This window comes from Podarcis filfolensis (genome assembly GCF_964270895.1).
Source record: "Podarcis filfolensis genome assembly, chromosome: 3".
Lineage (NCBI taxonomy): Eukaryota > Metazoa > Chordata > Lepidosauria > Squamata > Lacertidae > Podarcis > Podarcis filfolensis.
Genome location: NC_139606.1, coordinates 60,196,094 through 60,217,080, shown reverse-complemented (window position 1 = coordinate 60,217,080; position 20,987 = coordinate 60,196,094). Strand labels below are relative to the sequence as shown.

General features: G+C 39.6%; 1 protein-coding gene across 50 annotated transcripts in view; it reads right to left on the bottom strand.

Moving 5' to 3' along the window:
• Positions 1–20,987, bottom strand: part of EYA4 (EYA transcriptional coactivator and phosphatase 4) — a 117,780-nt gene that overhangs the window by 55,204 nt on the left and 41,589 nt on the right. For 38 of the 50 annotated variants that reach the window (XR_014546668.1, XR_014546669.1, XM_083607746.1 and 35 more), the window contains one exon: positions 11,013–11,062. The exons of 6 other annotated variants lie outside the window; for them this stretch is intronic. Coding sequence is in view for 38 of the 44 variants with exons in the window: in XM_083607746.1 (XP_083463872.1) it covers positions 11,013–11,062 (50 nt within the window). In the remaining 6 variants the exon portion in view is untranslated. Of the gene's footprint in view, positions 1–11,012; positions 11,063–20,105; positions 20,391–20,987 lie in introns of those variants that run through there. 6 more of the 50 variants (XM_083607733.1, XM_083607732.1, XM_083607750.1 and 3 more) reach the window with 2 other exon arrangements.

Sequence of the window (20,987 nt, the reverse complement as noted above, 5' to 3'; positions counted from 1 at the left end):
TGTCATCTGTATCCTCCAACTGCTGTTCAAAATGTGGACAATGAAAACGGTGACCTAATAATATGCTGAGTACTACTTATACTGTAATCTGAATTATCTGTATATGTTAAATTATATGAAGATTTAATAAATTGGTAAAGTAAAAAACAGTAAAATCTGTTCTAGTTAGTATTATCTTAAATCACTTTCTTTAGATTGAAATGACTATAATTAAAGGGTTCCCCCCCTCCAGTTACATGTTCTATTTACATGTGTAAGCCCCTATTACTTTCTTGCCTCTTTTCTTTGGCTTTCAGCTCTAGCAACTGCCTTCCCTTGTTCTGTATCACAGATCCCTATTTCCATCCTTCCTTCAGTCCTACTCATATCTTTTTATTTCACATTACAAATATAAGCAGATTCTACTGGTTCCTTGCCACCTTTCTGTGATTCCCCAAATGTAATCCATTTCAACCACAGCTACTTGTTATCTTATATGGATACAGTGGTACCTCGGTTTAAGAACTTAATTCGTTCTGGAGGTCCGTTCTTAACCTGAAACTGTTCTTAACCTGAAGCACCACTTTAGCTAATGGGGCCTCCTGCTGCTGCTGCGCCACAGAGCACAATTTCTGTTCTCATCCTGAAGCAAAGTTCTTAACCTGAGGTACTGTTTCTGGGTTAGTGGAGTCTGTAACCTGAAGAGTATGTGACCTGAAGTGTATGTAACCTGAGGTACCACTGTACAGTGTTTGGGGTGAACTGGCATTTTCATGTGAAAAACCAAGTAATTTTAGCCTGAAATGCAAAAACCAGAATTTCTGTGGAGTGCAACTTGGTCAGAAATCCACTGGCAGCCATGCATACCTGTGACACGCTTGCATGGGGTCACTGACAAGTGCAAACCAACCCTGGCTAATTTGTACCTTTAAAGCAACGAAATACACAACAAAGCAACCTCTCCGACTGCATGGAGCCCGGACAGCCCCATGGTTTTCTATGGATCCGAGGACAATGAAACAATCGCTGAGACTGCTAGAGCGCCAGTGGCGGAGAACTCATTCTGAATCTGACCGGACACAGGCTAGAGCTCAATGTTGAGCCCACCAAGTTGTGACAGTGACGGCGAAGATTGCATCTGCAGAAAACAGCAGTAGGAGACTCCTTCAGGTGGTGCGCAATTTAGTAAGTCCAATGCAGCAAAGCTATGTAGAACCTTCTTTCTTTTGGCTTCTATGTACAAATGGTTCCTGTTGCAGCTGGTGTATTACAGATGATTTGTCTTTTCATTAGCTACTAATTTTCTCCCAATTAGTAATATCCAACTAAGTCATACTGACAGCAGACCCACAGAATTCCATGGGCTTATGTTACTTCATGTCCATTGATTTTAATGTGTTTACTCCAAGTAAATCATTCTTTATTTTTTGTATTTTTTTTAATGGCAAAGCAGCACTATTTTTCAATTTTTTAAAAAAATAAAAATTAATTAGATGACCCTCAGGGTCCCTTTCAACTCTACAATTCTATTCTATGAATTCTACACTAACAGGCTGATTCTCTAACAAGCTAGTCTATCTTAATGTGCATTTCCTACCTATAACTTCCCAAAGGGCATACATTGATTTTACAGAATGACAACCTTGTGCTCAAATTATCAAACTTTTGTTTAAAATTATTACTTCTGTGGCAAATTTCCACCTTGCAGTTAAAGTGCTATAGAAACAAAATAAAAAGCATAACTGTTTTACAGTAAGAGCCTAACACCAGAAATTATTATTGCATGTTCTTTCTTTGCTTCTCTTCCCTTCATTCCTTTTTCATTCTAGGTACACCTAGAATCATTCTTTTCACCTATATATTTTCCTGCATTAGTGAATTCTCTTTACATAACTGAGACACAAATATAACTTGAAAGTTCCTTTCTAGAAAAGAAAAGCCAAGTAAGACAAAGAATTTGCTGATACACACATGCCACTCCAAGAATTCTCCTGACGAAGTTCCCACACCCAACTTAATTACTTCCCTACTATAAAAACATATTCCATCTGCATTTATTCTAATACTTCCAAGTCCAAAACCAACACACAATAAAGCTAGCTAAATAAATGAAAGACTTTAGCCCCAAGTAACAGGCCAGGAGCTATTCTGCAAGTGAAAGCACCTCCAGCATCCATTTTTGTGCTGACATTTCACTTTACACACAATGTTTTCACAAGACTTGTTTTAAGAAGAATGTTCATCATGCCCAATGCCTGTATGCTATGCTATAACCGTGCTCTCTAGTGCCACTAAGGCTAAAAGTTCACTGATTATTCTAAATAGTGTACATTGCATTTCTAACTTTTCTGTTTGGTCAACGATTTTGTTAAGTTCAATCTTATGCATACAAATAATAATGAAAAATTAAAAAATCAAGCAATCTCTAATTTTTTAAAAAATATATACACTGAAAAACCATTTCCCACATGGCCTAAATATTCAGTATTGCAAGGTCACTCTTTATTCTATGAGGAAATGTGCATTATGATGGAAGGCTCCAGGTAACTTGTGTACCTGTTCTGGTCAACCCATAGACTTATAAGTATACATAACTGCGGCAAATGAAAATTTGGCCCCTGTGTGGATGTAATGCTTTGGTTAGCCTCAGATTCATATGCTCCTTTGTCCCTTCTCTTCTTCCTCCATTCAGTATGAATAAACAGCTTGCTTCCTGCACACAGAGCTGTAGCTCATGATAAACTGTGGCTAGAATAATAGCGAGGAGACCATTAATTGTAATGTAATTGTACCAATTAATGTAAAATGTAAAAATGTGAACATTCATTCATTATTCATTCAGATACACCAGTCAGAGAGCTAGGATCTGCTATAGTACCCTGTTGCTTTTGTCATTACAGTGGTACCTCGGGTTAAGTACTTAATTCATTCCGGAGGTCCGTTCTTAACCTGAAACTGTTCTTAACCTGAAGCACCACTTTAGCTAATGGGGCCTCCTGCTGCTGCTGCTGCGCTGCCACAGCACAATTTCTGTTCTCATCCTGAAGCAAAGTTCTTAACCCAAGGTACTATTTCTGGGTTAGCGGAGTCTGTAACCTGAAGTGTATGTAACCTGAAGCGTATGTAACCCGAGGCACCACTGTATTATACTGAAGCTTTTCAAACTAGAAGTCCCCCCAAACAGACTCAGAAAAAAGGCAAAGAAAACACCTAATTGACAGTATAAAAATTCTATACTAAAGTCACATATAAATTAGAGATTTTAAAAATCTAAAAACAGAGTAACATTAAAATTAGAGCAGCATTTAAAACAAACATAAAAAACTTTAATAGCCTGCCTAACATCATAAATTTCCAAGAGTTTGCTCATTTCCCACTGCCTCCCAGTTGCATATACATATGGTGGCTAACTTGGATTTGCCTCTATGTCGGGGTGGGGAATTGAGGGTTCACAGATGTAATTAGGCACTGTTTATCAATTTGGCCTATGAGGCCATTTTAGCCATTCCACATATGCCTACTTGCTCAAGTGCGGAGTAAGTAAAGATGTGGCTGAGCCAAAGGTGGTTTGCAGCTGACTGCTGTGGACTGCAAATTGCCATTTGTGGAGCTATGCAAACCCCAATGATCAGTTGATTGTTAGGGCTTGCCTAGCTCTATGTACGTCAACTTGCAACCCTCAACAATCAGTTGATTATCCATGAGGGAAAAATAGATAACCTGATGTCACTGTGAAATCAGGTGATCTACAAGTGGCTATCTCCATGTACCTGTCCAGCTTGTCTTGTGGGGTGGGGCAAGATAAGGATTTGACCCACCAGATGGGATATAATTCCCCATCCCTGATACATACTATAAGTGAAACGGCCTTAAGATTGGGTGAAGTTATATAGTATAATTCTATATACTTCTTCTCAAAGTACATTCTATTGAGATCAATGGGCCTAACTCCCAGGTAAATGTGTTTAGGACTGCAGCCTTAGAATGCTTTCAACACTCTGGTGTAACAGGATAGATTTGAGCTAGGGAGAGACCCTTATTCAAACCACCACTCAGTCATGAAGTTCTCAAACCAATCACTATAATTTAGGCTAACATACCAAACAGGATTGTTGTGAGGGGTTGCAGCAATCGTATATCCTTATCTGAGACATGAGCTGCAACAGAGAGGACTCAACTTTCCAGAGGCTGTGTATTCTTTCATGATACTACAATCTTTGGGTTCAGGTTGGGAGTCTGTTGCAACCCAGATTGCTGTGCAACCAACAGCTCAGCTAACAGTGGATTATGTTACTGCCGTGATTTTAAATGAAGCAGATCGCCGGGGTGCTAGCTGCATGGGCAAGGGGGAGTCTTCACAGACGTCGTCCCATAGTGCAGTTTCACTTTGGTGATTCTCTCCGAGCTGTCGAGGAGAGAGGATGCATTTCTCTGCTCCGGCAGAGGCAAGATGTCTTTCTGTAATATAATCGCTTTGAACTTTAAATAAAGCAATATAGAGTATGCAGCACGTACTCCTCATCCTTCTGCTGTGCACGGGACTCTGCTTTAAACTAACACGTGGTTATGGGCCCAGAAGTCGAATCGGAGTGCCGGCAAGGGATCGGAATGCAGAGGGACAGATCGGATAAGAATCTGCTCTGCGTGTCAAGATGATTGATGAGGTATGTGCTACTGCTCCGGGCAGCCTGCCAGCTACTAGTTAATGGCCTTATGGCTGGACTTTTAACTTTAAAGCCGTTTTGCTGGGAATAGGCAAAAGGCTCCCAGGCACAAGTTACTATGCTGGGGAAATCGAAAGTAACTTTTAAGTGCGCTTTTGGAATAAGGCAGCTGCAGCAGTGACGCAGCTCGGAGAGAATCACCAAAGTGAAACTGCAAAGAACAGTGAAAAACAGGAAACCAGTGTACGTCACATCCAGTCTCCCTTTCCCGTGAGAAACTCCAACAGTACAGACTGTGGAATGTAAACACCTGTCTCGTGACAAACCCTTTCGCTGCACAGTGAAGGAAAGCAGAAACCAACATCCTCCCCCTTTCTGTGAACATCACTGGGCAGCGTGTTCGTACAATATCAGTACAAACCCAACTTTTGCACATAGGTACAGTGTTGATCCCTGGATACAATCTTGGACAATACATCAGCAGGAATTTCATTACCTGGCATATAGGACACCGTTACGAGTCCCTTCTGAATACATTCCCTAGCATGCTGCAACTTTAATTGCAAGTGCTTTGTGCTTTGCTTACAACCTTCAGACTTCAGCAAAGCTAAACATGCTTTGTTGTCCTGGTAAACCCGGATTGGACATTTGACAGGAATTTTCATATCTTTGCACAATTGTATTAACCATTCACAATCCTTAAGTGAATAAGACAGTGCATTCAGTTCGGCTTCACAAGAACTTAAGCTAACTGTTGTTTGCTTCTTGCATGACCAATCAAACAGACCCTGATTGTACATGTAGCAAACTCCAGACGTACTTTTCTTGTCTGTAGTGTCACTTCCAAAACTTGCATCTGCAAATATCTCAAGACCACCAGACTTTCGATTGTTAAATCTCAGTCTGTAATGCATAGTGCCTTTCAAATACCGCGCTATGCGTTTCAGAGCTTTCCAATCCTTGATACTAGGATTGTTGACTTGTCTGCTCAGCAAATTACAGCTAACAGCAATGTCTGGTCTTGAACATCTGGCAATGAAGTTTAGCTTGCCTAGCACACTTCTGTACAATGTAGTGTCAGAAAATGCTTCTTCAGTGTCATCTATCTGATAACCTGTTGTCATCGGTGTGTCTACAGGGTTAGCATCCATCAGATTAAGTTTGCTTAACACATCAGCAATTTTCCGTGACTGGTGTACTAGAATGTTACCATCCTGATCTCTCTCTATTTCCAGAGATAGGTAGTTGTTTACCTCACCAAGATCTTTCATGTCAAAGTGCTCTTTCAGTTGAGCTAGGGCGTTATTGTACATTGCGACATCTTTCCAAAAGAATAATAAATCATCAACATAAAACAAACAGTACAGTTTCTTCTGCCCCTCCTCTTTGACAAATACACATGGATCAGCTTTCCCTTGCTGAAAACCTAGAGAAAACAATACTTCAGTGAGTTTTGTGTGCCAACACCGTGCACTTTGTTTGAGACCATAAAGGGATTTCTTCAGAGCACAAACAAATCCCTGTTTTACCTGTACGCCATCAGGTGGAAGCATATAAAGTGATTCATCTAGAGATCCATACAGAAAAGCTGTATTAATATCATGGTGACTAATGTGTAGATTTTCCTCTGCAGCTAGCTTGAGCATAAGCCTTATGCTTTCATACCTCACTGTGGGTGAGTAGGTCTCGTGATAGTCTTCACCTGGTACCTGTGCAAAACCTCTGGCTACCAATCTGGCTTTGTGTCTGACTATCTTGCCATTTTGATCTGTCTTCGCTTTGAAGACCCATTTGCTTCCAAGCAGTTTCATTCCTGGAACTACTGGAACTAGCTCCCATGTTTTGTTCCTTTCTAAGGAATCAAGTTCAGCCTTCATGGCATTTAACCATGGCTCAGCTTCCTTTGAATCCAAACCCTGGATTTCTTGGAAACTAGAAGGTTCAAATACCTTCTTGGAGCTTTTAACAGCTGTTACTGCTATCGTAGCAAATTCATCAGCAAATCTCTTTGGAGGTCTGCCTTTTGTGGCTCTCTGTGACCTACGAATTAGCCTTAAGTCTTCAACACTCTCCTCTTCCTTCTTAGGAGAAAAACGACCTATTGTGAACAATGGTTCCTCCAATTCTTGATCAGAGCTTTCAGAGGGTCGCATAGAGGCTTTCGCACTCTTGAAATCCTCTGAATCACCCGATTCAGTTTCAGATTCAGACTCAGAACCTTCATCAGTGGGTGTGGGTTGTTGTGGCTGCTTTTGACTTTCCTCAGTCTCATCACCGTCATCAGGATAACATTGGAAAATTCCCACATTCTCCCCCCACTTTGCATTGTACTCAACACTTCTCGTGAGCTTAATTGCCTTAGAGTCAGTCATCATTATTCTGTAAGACCCTTTCTGATAACCTAGAAAGATACCATGCAATCCACGCTTGTCTAACTTGGAATTTTGTGGTGAATGAACCCACATGTCAGAACCAAAAATTTTCATGTGTTTAATGTATGGCTTCTTGCCAAACATCTTCTCATAGGGGGTACAACCAATCGCTGAAGATAACCTGCGATTGTAACTGTAAACAAAACACGAGAGAGATTCGGCCCAATAACTCTCTGGAAGATTGGCATCATGCAGCAAGGTTTTTAACCCTTGAAGCAATGTCTGATTTGCCCTTTCCGCAAGTCCATTCTGCCATGGCGAGCGAGGACTAGACAAATCGTGTTGAATTCCTTTCTCAGTCAGAAAAGCTTCAAACTGCTGAGAAGTGAATTCTCCCCCGCGATCACTGAAAAGAGTCTTTATCTTCTTACCATGCACATTTTCCAACCAAGCACAGAATTCCTTGAACCTAGGAAAAGCCTCTGATTTCTGCTTGAGATTGTACACAAAAATATATCTGGAAAATGCATCAATGAGAACCATGAAGTACCTATTGCCACCCAAAGAGGGCGCTAGTGGTCCAACCAAATCTGCATGAACAATCTGGTATGGTTCCGTAGCTTGCCTACTAGACACCTTACCTTTCGCAGCCATTTTTACCTTGTTTGCTGCGCATGCTTTGCACTTCATGTGGTACCTGCAGGGTTTAATAGTCATACCTTCAACCAAGGCAGGCATTTTAGATACTGCCTCAAAATGCAAATGACCAAATTTTCTATGAAAATCATGAATACATTCTGCATGCAAACTTTTGTTAGAACCTGCAATGCAACAAGTGTCATCCTGCACAACATCATCATAATACAAAACAAACAAACGATCAACATATTCAGCATGCAATACATAATCATTTTTCTTTGTGATGATGCACTTCCTGTTCTTGAAGGAAACGTCAATGTTCCGCTCATTCAGCTGTCCAACGCTGAGCAGATTATGTTTGGCATCTGGCACGTAAAGCACATTCTGTATCGATAAGTCCAAACTGTGAAGAACAACAGTTCCGTAGCCTTTACTGGGAATTGTGTGGTCATCCGCCTGGTGAATCGCACCTTCCTGCGGTGTAAAAGACACAAACAGTCTCTTATCGTTGCACATGTGGTGGGTCGCCGCTGTATCAACAACGAAGAAAGATCTAGACGTCTTCTGGACCTCTGCAACCTTTGGAGTGAAGCGTGAAACCATAGCCTTGTGCTGCGTTGTCCTTGACACCGGACCTTTGCCTTTGCCTCGGCCTTTTCCGCGCGATGAGCTTTCGCTGCGCTGCTCTGTCTTGGCCCTGGGATATCTGCATTCCCTCTTCATATGGCCTAGACGTCCACACGAGTAGCATTTCACTGCCTTCAAAGCTTTGGCGCCATCTGGTGGTTCCACTGCACTATGGGACGACGTCTGTGAAGACTCCCCCTTGCCCATGCAGCTAGCACCCCGGCGATCTGCTTCATTTAAAATCACGGCAGTAACATAATCCACTGTTAGCTGAGCTGTTGGTTGCACAGCAATCTGGGTTGCAACAGACTCCCAACCTGAACCCAAAGATTGTAGTATCATGAAAGAATACACAGCCTCTGGAAAGTTGAGTCCTCTCTGTTGCAGCTCATGTCTCAGATTTTGCATCTCCATCAGATGTAAACGCACATCTCCACCTTCAGCAAGAGCCATATTATGCAGCTTGTTGAAGTAAAACATAGTGGATCCAGCTTCTGTCCTTAAGTGAGCCTCTCTCAAAGCGTCCCAAATTTCTCTGGCTGAGGTCTTATCACGCAACAGACAGAGCTCTTCCGGGGATACTATCAATGTAAGAGTTCCCCTTGCTTTGGAATCCTTAGCTGCCCATACATCTGTAACTGGAGCTGGGGGGTTGTCTGTAATCACCTCAAACAAACCCTCTTTCCGCAGAATTGCCTCTGCATACAGAACCCAGTCCGCGTAATTCTTCTTATTGAGCTTTGGAATCCCACAAGCATCCTGAAGGTCCATCATGACTCTGGCATTAGCCTTCAGCGTCATATATGCTGCTTTAAATCTTGCTGCGTCACTGCTGCAGCTGCCTTATTCCAAAAGCGCACTTAAAAGTTACTTTCGATTTCCCCAGCATAGTAACTTGTGCCTGGGAGCCTTTTGCCTATTCCCAGCAAAACGGCTTTAAAGTTAAAAGTCCAGCCATAAGGCCATTAACTAGAAGCTGGCAGGCTGCCCGGAGCAGTAGCACATACCTCATCAATCATCTTGACACGCAGAGCAGATTCTGATCCGATCTGTCCCTCTGCATTCCGATCCCTTGCCGGCACTCCGATTCGACTTCTGGGCCCATAACCACGTGTTAGTTTAAAGCAGAGTCCCGTGCACAGCAGAAGGATGAGGAGTACGTGCTGCATACTCTATATTGCTTTATTTAAAGTTCAAAGCGATTATATTACAGAAAGACATCTTGCCTCTGCCGGAGCAGAGAAATGCATCCTCTCTCCTCGACAGCTCGGAGAGAATCACCAAAGTGAAACTGCAAAGAACAGTGAAAAACAGGAAACCAGTGTACGTCACATCCAGTCTCCCTTTCCCGTGAGAAACTCCAACAGTACAGACTGTGGAATGTAAACACCTGTCTCGTGACAAACCCTTTCGCTGCACAGTGAAGGAAAGCAGAAACCAACATTACCTTGAGTGCTTCAGATGAAAAGCTACATAAAAATCTAACAAACAGTAATACCCAAAATGATAAAAAGTACTGTACAGATTTTATATTTTGCTTAAACTAGACTTTACCTCAGATAGTAATAAACATAGCTGGCACTACAATGCCTTAAGACTAGCCCCTTCTCTTGAAAAGCAATTGAACTCATATTTTAGAATGGCTAAAAACTATACACTCACTTAACTGGGTTTCTTAATTCAATTGAAAATATCTATATACAGCAGTTACAGATATTTAAAAACTCTAGCATTTAATAAGAACAGGAAGGGAAGATGGAATCTCATAAAACAGCATGGAAAAGGAACATTGTTACCATTGATCTTAATAGCAAAATTCTCATTGATCTTGGTAGGAGAAGGACCACACTTCAAACTACACTCAGTTACATTTGAACAATATTCATCCTAGAAAATGTATTATCCACTGCAATAAAGAAACAGAATGAAAAATTCTAAGGATTTTTCAGTCATCCAGTAGATCTTTTAGGAAGCTTTTAAGAGGTGTTTGGTTCTCAATTTAAAAGACACAACATGGTGACTTAAAAGGTTATTTTCAGGATGGGTCCTGAAACTCATTCTTAATAGAAAATGTTTTGTGTTTCTGTTAGCTGCTAGTGATAGTCAATTTTTATCAAGATAATGTGATTGCTTAAAAACTTGTAATATTTAGACCTATTTGAGAACAGAAGCAATGGATGAAACAACTCAGAAAAGGCCTAAATTGCTTCATATTACAAATTTCACACAAAACAGATGTAACAGAAACATAAATACTGGGTGGCATGTTTACAGTCATTCTTACTTACTTTACTGTCCAAAATAGAGACAAAAGTGTCATAAAAGTAATATATGTAAAACAAATAGTAATACATGTCGAACAGTGTACTGTTTTCCAAACAGTAGCATTTTTACTCTACATAAAAAACTAGAAACATTAAAGCTGAAAATAAGTAACAGTACATAGACAACAATAAAACAGAGAAACCAGACTTTTTTATACAGTAATGTCAAAATTACTTGGTCATACATATGATTCTGCATGCCAGCATTTAGCTCTTAATCCAGCCAAAATATAACCTCTAAAGTGAAATATATTCAGAAGAATACAAAAGGAGCTATTTTCAGTCTATGAAAGCAAATGATCTTCCATGATATTTACATTTATCTTTACCTTTCATAATTATTCTTATAAATAGCATCACTGCTTCAAAGCACTTGAATTTATCAAAGCACTGTTTAGTTGCTTTACCTGGAATTCTGAGGTTCTGAAACATCTGAATCTGTGCACGCTTTCTTCACCTGCAACAGAGTATGATTGCCAGTTACTTTCCCATGAAAAAACGAAACAGAAAAGTTTCCTCACCTACAGTTCATGCACTTACATCACACAAAATGGACAGAGCCCTGCTCACCATGGTCTCTATAAAATACTTCTCACATTTTACAGTGCGGATATGCAATACTAAACAGTGTGCTTCATTATTATCCCACGAACAGCTGCCAACTTAACTTCCCCTGACTCCGCTAGTATGTAAAACGTTCAGCTAAAATAGTTTGGGAGTAGTCTGACTTGGAACAAAGAAACCAAAGAACCAGGTTCCCTGCTTAGAAACGAGAAAGCCAAACTGTTCTCAATTTTGTAAAGAAATGTTTTCCCAACTGATACGGCTTCTGTTTCCTGCTAAAGCTCACAATAATAAACACCAGATTCTGTGGCAAAAGTGCAGTGTTAGCTAAATAATTCATACATTAATTTTCATCTTCTAAATCCGGTATACTTAATGTGTGTTGCTCCAGTTCAAATATTTTGCAAGTATTATCCATATGTATCTATAATCTAGCATGTACTTTGTCTTTTCAATCTGCGCAATAACTCAATGTTTATCATGGAATGAGCAAACATAAAATATTAATTAAATTTGATTTTCCACATTTTGCATAGCGTTTGTGTCTTCTGAATCTCATATGCAGTAAGACCTCCTATTAGATGCTTACAGCGTTTTAATTGAAACTGGATCAATTGTTATCAGTACGTCCTTTAAACTCCTAAATAAATTATAGCTGTGTTTTATACAGAACATTTGGTATAAAATACTTTATAATCTTAATTACTTAAAATTTAAAAAACCCAACATAATTCCTTCATTTTTGCAATATGTGGCAATGTTACAGGAGGGATAACAGAGGACGAGGCATAGTGATCTGCCAAGAGTGGTCCAGTACAAAAAAACGGGAACTTCACCTAGTTCCAGGCTCATATCCAATATCTATTGGCTGGGTTCCACTTAACAAGAAACCACAGGTTCCTACTATTAGAATGTGTGGTAAACCTTGGGCTTCAATGCTCCCTGTTCCGTCTTCTCCTCTTTCACATCCATATGGAGGAGACTGAATGTTCAAGTTTTTAAACATGCTACCATCTATTATGACCAAACTCATTGTACATGATGAAATCATTGAACCTTTTCAGCCAGTCTGCTGTTCATAGTCTTTTTCCAGCAGATCTTAGCTCTCCTCCCACTCCAGCCAGCTCTGAGTGCGAGGTGGTGGTTCTGTCAGAGTGCGCTGAGGCAGCAGTTTTTGAAGGCTTCCCTTACCTTTGACTTTCCAAGGGGAAAATGAATGCAGAACTAGTGGGAAGGCTGTCAGGGTCCCAGACCTTCCAGAATAAGAATCTTAGCAATTCCTGGCTGGAAAGGTCCAAGGAGTTCATAAGTAGATCACTTGATCAAGGACTGGAAGGGTGAGAGACAAGGGAAGCCAATTCCATATGTCTGTGTATGAGATGTAGTGAGTGTATGCCTGCCCCTTCTGCAGCATCTTTCTTTTCTACTGCTCAGCTGTTTCTAAGTCATCTGAGCAACAGCAGAGGGAGGATGTATAAGTGCCTGTGTGTGAATCTGTTACAGAGAGTGGGAGAGCAAGAGCACTTTGTCAGCTCAGGCCATCCACTTTGGTTTGGGGCTCACCTACTGCTGGCATGTGGCTCCCAGAAAGTTAGCACAGGGGAATGTAGCCCTCCTCTGTGACCCCATCACATGGGAAGTATCTTCCATTTCTTCCTCTACAGATCAATCTGACTTGCAGAGCTTCCATTCAAAGGTGATTTTTATAAAAGCACAAATTTAACCCTTCATAAGCTGGAGTAGCATAGGCTCTGGTGCCTTTAGCAGAGGCTTTCTCCTCTTGTATGTCTTGGCAACAGAGTGTAGTGAGTATTTGCATCAGACTATTTTACTCTCCTTTACTATGACAAACTGCAGCCTCTGCAAAACATGGCTCCCCTTTAATATCCCCTAAATCTTTCTACTTACAGCAGTATAAGTGGACATCAAGATGTATGTTTAGAAATAGTTATTCTAGGATACACACAAGTTAGGAACCCTCTACTATTTAAAAGAGTTGAAACTGGTATTTTATACATTCTGTTGATTAAAAAGGCAATTTAATTTACCAGATCTGTAAACAGAAGCCACTGAAGAGTCAGGTTTCTCCATCCTACTCCCTTCATTTGCATATGCAAGAAGATCAGCAGCTTTTGCTTTTGCTTTTAAACCAGAAGTGGAGAATGTCTAGCCCACTGCCCCACCAGGCCATTCCTGGAAAACCACACCCACCTGCCCCATACCTAATGTCATATGTGATGTTGGGGTAGAGCGAATACCATCGTGGCCTTAAAGGAACAATTAGGAGCTTAAAATAAGCTCCAAATTATTGCTGAATAAAGGTACACTCCCCACTCCAATAGTTGATAGGTGGCTGGAACATACCTTCCTCCAAAATCATGGTTTGCATTGAAATGACTGCTAAAATGGAGCAAAAATCCTGTTTTAACAGGGGTTTAAATGCAAACCCCTTTGTGAATGTGGAGCAAGCTTTTTTTGAAGGGACACTAGGAGTGACCCCTCAAAGAGCCTTGTCACTTGATACCATTGTGATGTCAGGTGATTGACAGGTGAGTGCCCTCACTCACCTGTCAAATTTAGCTTGTAAAGGATAGGGCAGATATAGATCTGGCATGCTGGGAGAAAGGTCCTCTACAACTGTTTTAAACAAACCACAGTTCCCCATATCTGAACTGAAGGATTTGAGGCTTGTTTAAACTATGGCTTAAGATCAAGCCAGGATTTGAAAACACTGTTTGATTCTGCATTTTTCTCATTCATCATAGTTTGAACAAATGACAGTTAAACTGGCTTTCGTGATTACCAGGAACTGTGGTGTATTTAAAAGGAGATCTGCTAGTAGACATGGAACAGGAAATGATTGTTATGTCTGAACTGGGCCTAAATCTTAAATCTATGGGCAAAGACACTGAACTAAAGGAGCTAGGAAGATAAAGGATACGTTATCTGAACTTCTTATTACCAGATCTGCATATTTACTGAAAGTGCTAATTTGGGGAATTGATAATACTACTTGGGAGTTGCAATGGTCATATGCACCTTGCCAAACAGAGCAATTTAGCAGTGATCAATGAAAACCATTATTACTGTGTGCTTGGTCCTAGGAACTAGCAATAACTGCATCAGGGTTGCCATTCTACTATTTATTTGTAAAACAATAAAATAATCATATCAACTAAATATCATGCCAAAGAGCAAAATCTTATTTTAGTAAGAATGACCTTGCCATTCTTGAAAATGGGCAAGCTTGGCTTTCTTCAGGAAATGCAAAAAGAGCACTTGATTTAATAAGGGTATAGGATGTGTTTAGGGCATTCATAGGATCAGGGCTAGCATGAACCTTAGGGGCTTTCCCTATGTAGCACAATGACAACATACATTGCTCAGAATAAAGCCAATTCATACACATAGTTCTGGGACACGTATGAGGTTTCAGCTGAACTGAGCTACTCAATAACAATATTTTACTCGGCTCACAAGTCAGACACCTTTCGAATAGTATTGGTACACTACATTGATTCTCAGAATTGTGTTCAAGGTCCAATGGTGAGAACAGATGGCAACATGCAGAAGTTTGTGTGCATTCTCAGGTGCATTATGTGCACTTGGCACAAGATGCAATGATGGAACAGCTGGCAACATGCATTATGACAGGTGTACAGACAGCTTGAGAGGATGCCACATAATGCCACCTTCCTGTCATAAGATCAGGTAAACACTGGCTCAGGGAAGTAGAGGGATTGTCTTACCAAACACACCTAAGGTGATCCATACAAATCTTTCAGCCTGTTTCCTATTGCAGGATTACAGCTAGAACACTAGACCAAGAGGTTAAGAGAAACAGCCTGCCACCACTTTCTGCTGCAGCAACAGAGGCTGCAAGAGAAGGGGTGGTCTAGAATCTCAAATCATGCTTTATTTGACAGTCTGCTTCCAGTAGCATTTTGTGGGCTCAGACAATCTGGATAAATGCAGCCTGCAACATAAATGTTTTTTAGCAATTGGAAGTGGCTCAGTAAGAAGCACAATGAGTTTATAAACTAATCTGTAACTCATATTCCTTTTTCAATTCATAGTAATGGAAACTGATGTGAACATTCAGAAGATGGCCTACTGATCAAATACTCCAACTAGAATCCCACATTTGGCAGAGGAGGAGAATAGGAATGATGCAACACGTAACAGAAAGGACAAAATATCATAACAAAAGTTTATCCCCTCCCCACTCTTTCAAGCTCAACACAGCTTATATAAATTCTCTACTGACCACCACCACCTATATCCCACTTTATTCTCATAACACTTATGAGACACGTTAGGCTGACAGATAGTTCATTCACAGTTTTCCTTTCCCCTGCGCCAATTCAGAGGTAAACAGTGGGTTTCCCTGGAAGAAAGCAGTGGGACAAGTGGAAGTGTAATTGAACCCAGAGGGTGACCTCTCTACTCCTTCATTGCCTCATCTGGTCCTCCATTTCCACCCAGCATTCTGGTACCAAACTCATTTACATATCTTGTAACTCTGATCATATGAAACCCTTTCTTAAATCCCTTCACCGGCTTTCTACCTACTTCCACATTCAGCATAAGATCCTTGTTCTTACCTTTACAGGCTTCTATGGTCATACCCTGCTCGAACATCTCTCTAGGTCAGTGGTTCCCAGTTAGGGGTCCACGGCCCCATCCTCTGTCTTCCCTCTCCAACTATTTTTTTTTTGTCATTTTTACATGGTAATGTATCAAATTTTATGGTCTATTTTAGCGCTGTGTGGTTTTTCTATATACAGTGGTACCTTGGGTTAAGTACTTAATTTGTTCTGGAGGTCCGTTCTTAACCTGAAACTGTTCTTAACCTGAGGTACCACTTTAGCTAGTGGGGCCTCCCACTGCTGCACCACTGCAGCGTGATTTCTGTTCTCATCCTGAAGCAAAGTTCTTAACGTGAGGTACTATTCCTGGGTTAGCGGAGACTGTAACCTGAAGCGTCTGTAACCTAAAGTGTCTATAACCAGAGGTACCACTGTATTGGCCAAAATTGGTTTTGAAATCACACCGCGATAACAATTTTGACCCGGTAATACACAGTAATATAACACTCCACACACGAGGGAGAACAGGGTAACCGACATCAAGGCACCGCCAATATCGCATGATATCAGCTGATCACACTGCTGAAGTGAGTTGCCTGCCCCTCATGCTGGTAGAGAACAGGGCAGCTGATCACTTTCAGTTTAAGGCACTATGGTACTACCTTCCCCTGGCACTGAGAAAGAGCAGCTTTTCTTGGTCAGCAGGAAAGCAGCAGCAGCCATAGCGGATGTGTATCTTCTCTGGCTGCCACCACTGGCTGTGGCTTGATGCACCCCCCCCATCTTCATCCCCTCTACCATGCGGCAGAGGGGTCTCTGCTTCCTCTCCTCTCCCCCATTCAATCTCCGCAGCTGCTCCTTCCCCCATCCCACCTGATCTGCACACAACCTACCCGCCTGACCTCCATGACTACAACTCCTTCAATCCCTACATCTGATCTGTATGCATCCCACCCACCCAAATCTCTGTGACTGCTCCTTTCCTCATCCCCACGCTTGATGTCCTGTTTCAAACACTGTGATATATCAGAATACCCTGATGTTTAGCTGCTGATATATCACGATGAGCCAGGTATCACTCAACCCTAGTCTGCTTTTTAGCATGCCTAAAATAATTTGCTTATTTGGGGCTACCCAAATTTTGTTCAAAAAATTGCTTTGTAGAGGTAATTAGAGTTATCAAAATTTTCAAAAGTAGGGGATGTGTGGCTTGGCTTTTGAAAAATAGGGGATCCTCAGTAATGACCTAATAATGAACCACTGTTCTAGGTAGTTGTGCCAAAATTTCATAGAAAATGTGGGTTTTGTTTAGGTATTTTAATGAAGTAAGAGATGTCATCACACTGATGATGCTCTGGAAGGTAGCTCTGGAAGAAGGGGGAGACCTTCAGACAGTGGGTGAACTGAAATGTCACCGATTATAAATGTGTATATAACAACCCCTTTTTAATTATATTTTAGTTTTTTATTTCTATTGTTGCTTATCTGAAAAGGGTACTCAACTAATAGCACAATCCTAGCCATGTTTCTAAAGAAAGTCCAGTTGAGTTCAATTAAACTTACTTTCAGTAGTTATGTATAGGACTATAGCTATAGGCTGCAATCTTATACACCTATACCTTGAAGTAAGTTCCACTTTACTCAGTGGGACTTACATCTGAGTAGGCATTCCTAGAATTTCACTGTTAATGTATAACTGTCTGGAGCATACAAAATGCTACATGTCACACTTCTGCACAAGTTGTTGTTGTTGTTTAAGGCTTCTTTATTTGTTACAATTAATGTTTTCTGCTTCTCTTTGTATTAGTTGTCTGTGCAAAAATCCACACATATTGTCTTTTTTCCTCCTTTAATATTTACTGCCAGGCATATTGGGGGGGGGAGGGAATCCCTAGCCACACCTATCTTCAATAGTTAGGGGCTCTCTTAATAGATAGCTATTTCTAAAATTACAATTTTGATCAGTTATAAATAGGTTTACAAGATTTGCATCTGCGTATTTATTAAACTAATAACTATGTTCTAACCCATCCAAGCCCATCCAAGCAAGGATGTCAATTTCACTGCTGTGTTCTAACTATTAGTGCCTTACAACTAATATTAATGTAGTCCCTTTTTGTTTAACAAGTATCTTTTCACTATTGAGTACTTTTAGAAATAAGCATATAGGATCTATTTTTCTTTTGTTTTAAATCATATCATTGCTGGCCCAGAGTTATAAGATAAAATGTAAATATGTCTACATTTACATAAATAAATTTATTTACATCTTCATATTAATGAAATACCAGGATTTATTTTTTAAAAAACCTGACAGTATTGCTTTGCTAAAAATTATATGCATGTCTACTCAGAAGTAAATCCCACTTAGTTTAACTATATTGTACATTAAGACTGAAATCCTATACACACATGTACTTGACAGTTACTCCCATTGATATCAGTGGCACTTCTGAGTGTGTAGCCTCTCCTTCAAGTGGACATACATAGGATTTTCTTGTGAATCTTTAAAAGTCAATTAGCTAGAGAAAAACTTAGAACCTTTCTGCAGTATATGCAGTTTGTTCTGATTTTTTTTTCTAATCAATGTTTCTATTTACTTCATTTACTTCATTGGACAGGGCAAATTTCTTGTTGGTTTCCCATAACCAAGCATTTCACAAATAGAAGTACTGGTGCACATTTAAATCACAAGAAAATATTTTTAGACATCTCTGTCAGACTGCTCCAAATGTTAAAAATAGGTTTTTAACCAATGTTATTTAATTCTAACCTAGATATAACACACATTATATTTGTTCATCATCTCACATTACACACTGGTAAGCAAATAATACCCGTTATCATTCAACATACATTTAATAAGTTGTTTGACATTTGTCTTTCTTTAACAGCTGTCTTGCGTTTTCTAAACATACACTCATCATTTTTACAACATTAAATTTGAGAGGACTTTCCGGATGCTCTTTTATGTTCCAATTTATGGAATTCATTAAACTATTTTATAAAACCACAGTGTAATTATAAATAAAGCCTAACAAAAATATTTTTGAAAAGGGGGTTGTTTAATCTAAACATTTTAAAATGTACTAGTAGGAGTTGTTTATAGGTAAAATTTTAGTGTTTTAAAAGCTGTTAGTTTAGAAGCCAAACCCTGTCTGATTAAAAAAAAATGGTTCAGCTGAACTGAAATATGAAAATACTAAGCAATCTAAGAAAAGAAACATGTAATTGGATACTGCTGCTTGCTGTTCTCTAGACCTTACGAACCAAGTTGAGGAGCATATTGGCTGTAATAATTTATCATACTTTTCTGCAAAACAGTGTCCCTTAACAATACAACTCCCTGCAGCTCTAAATCTATTTTCACAAGTGGACAGTTCAAGCATTTTATTTTTTTCTCCAAAACTTTACTTCCTTTTCTAAGGTAATAAAATACTCCTGAAGCAAAAGACTCTCCCAAGTTCTCTTGAATGAAAGAGACATTTAAGAAGCAGTAGTTGTTAACGCCAATTCACATTACGAATCCTGAAGTGCAATATAGCACTTAACTCTATGGTCTGTTGTTCTCCTTACAAGGTAGAAAAAACATTTATGTATACATAGCTATAGCATTGCTTAACTACTATTGTTTTACAGCCAAATACATTACTTGCATCACTATAAACTATATCAAAATTTTATGAATTCTTTTTAAACCCAGATAAACTGCTACAAAAAGCAAGCTCAACATTTTAGCTCTGAAATGTCAGATTAAAACATCTAACAACGAAAGAAATACTATAAATGATGTGTTGTTTTCTATTCCAAACAGCCATTAGTCTATGAAACATTGCAAAACAAGTATTTAAAAGGTATTCCGTGACACACAAAGAGGCTAAAATTCAAAACACACTTATCCTGGAGTAAGCCCCACAGAACACAGTCGGGGTAACTTCTGAGTAAAAATATACAGTATAGTGCTATTATTTTTTTGAACGAAAACGTATTTCTGCCAAATGTCTGATGATCTTACGTCTCTCCCGAAACATAATTAAATATTTCATATATTAGTAAAAAAGCAGGATGCTTACTGTGAAATGTATATATATTATGAACGCATATTTAAATAACTATCATTTATGAATGATGGTTGAAGCTAGAGCAGTTAATAACTTCCACACATATGAGATGTGATCAATTAAAAAAAAACCTATAAAAACATGCAAAGTAAACTAAGGAATATTATCCCTAAATAGGAAAAAAATCTCATTAATGATTTGATTAAAAAAACAGACACTATTTAGTCTCAACTGCTTTCTGAACATGCTAATCATTGTCACATACGGAAATAAATTACAGGCTTACCTCATTTCCCTCTCAAGATATTTAAAAGAATTCCCCAGACACTTTGACTCGAATTTGGGAGGGGGGAGCATATATTAAGTTCTGCACCAACAAAATTCCTCTACCCAACACTGGAAATGTGTAGCCAGTTACAGGATCAGATAATTCTGTAGACAGCACGATTGTCTCAAATTCAGGTAGAACGAAAGACACTTTGTTCTTCCTTAAGCAGCCACCGCAGGCTCAGTGGGCTTACTTAAGTTAACTAAAGTGAGATCTGGATAGTAAACAAGCTTGGCTCAGACCAATGGCTTTCCACACCCTTCTGTTTATAGTAAGATGACTTGCATTCAGAGGTCACCCTCATCAACAGCTTCTGTCTTTCAGTGGGTATCTTATGTGGTGCATTTATCCCAAGGCTCTTTTAATGAACCCAGCTCCCCAGCCCCTACTTGCCTGCTGTCACTGTGACACATCTGCTTCTTATTGTATGAAATCCCTTTAAAATTTAAATGCACAGAGCTATGTCTATACATACACTTACACTATATCAATGATTCATTCTAGATGAAGTGTAAACATACTAACACTAAAGCGTTTTTATTTTATTTTAAAAAATGTGTTTTCTAAATAAAGCAGCAGAAGTAGTGGTGGTAAGAATAAATAATATCTGTCCCAGGACTAGCATGTAAGAATTCAGTAGTTGTTTCTGGTAACATACCAGAGATGAAAGAGAACTGCCAAATAAAAGTGGACACTACTTTAATATCCACAGAAAATCTGTTCTCTCCCCTCCATGGGCAGAATCAACTCAACAAAAAACAAACAATGCTGATAAGACTTTTTTATTCATTCATGTTACCACCATTTTTACCATAGTATATTTTTGTTGCAGTAGTACAA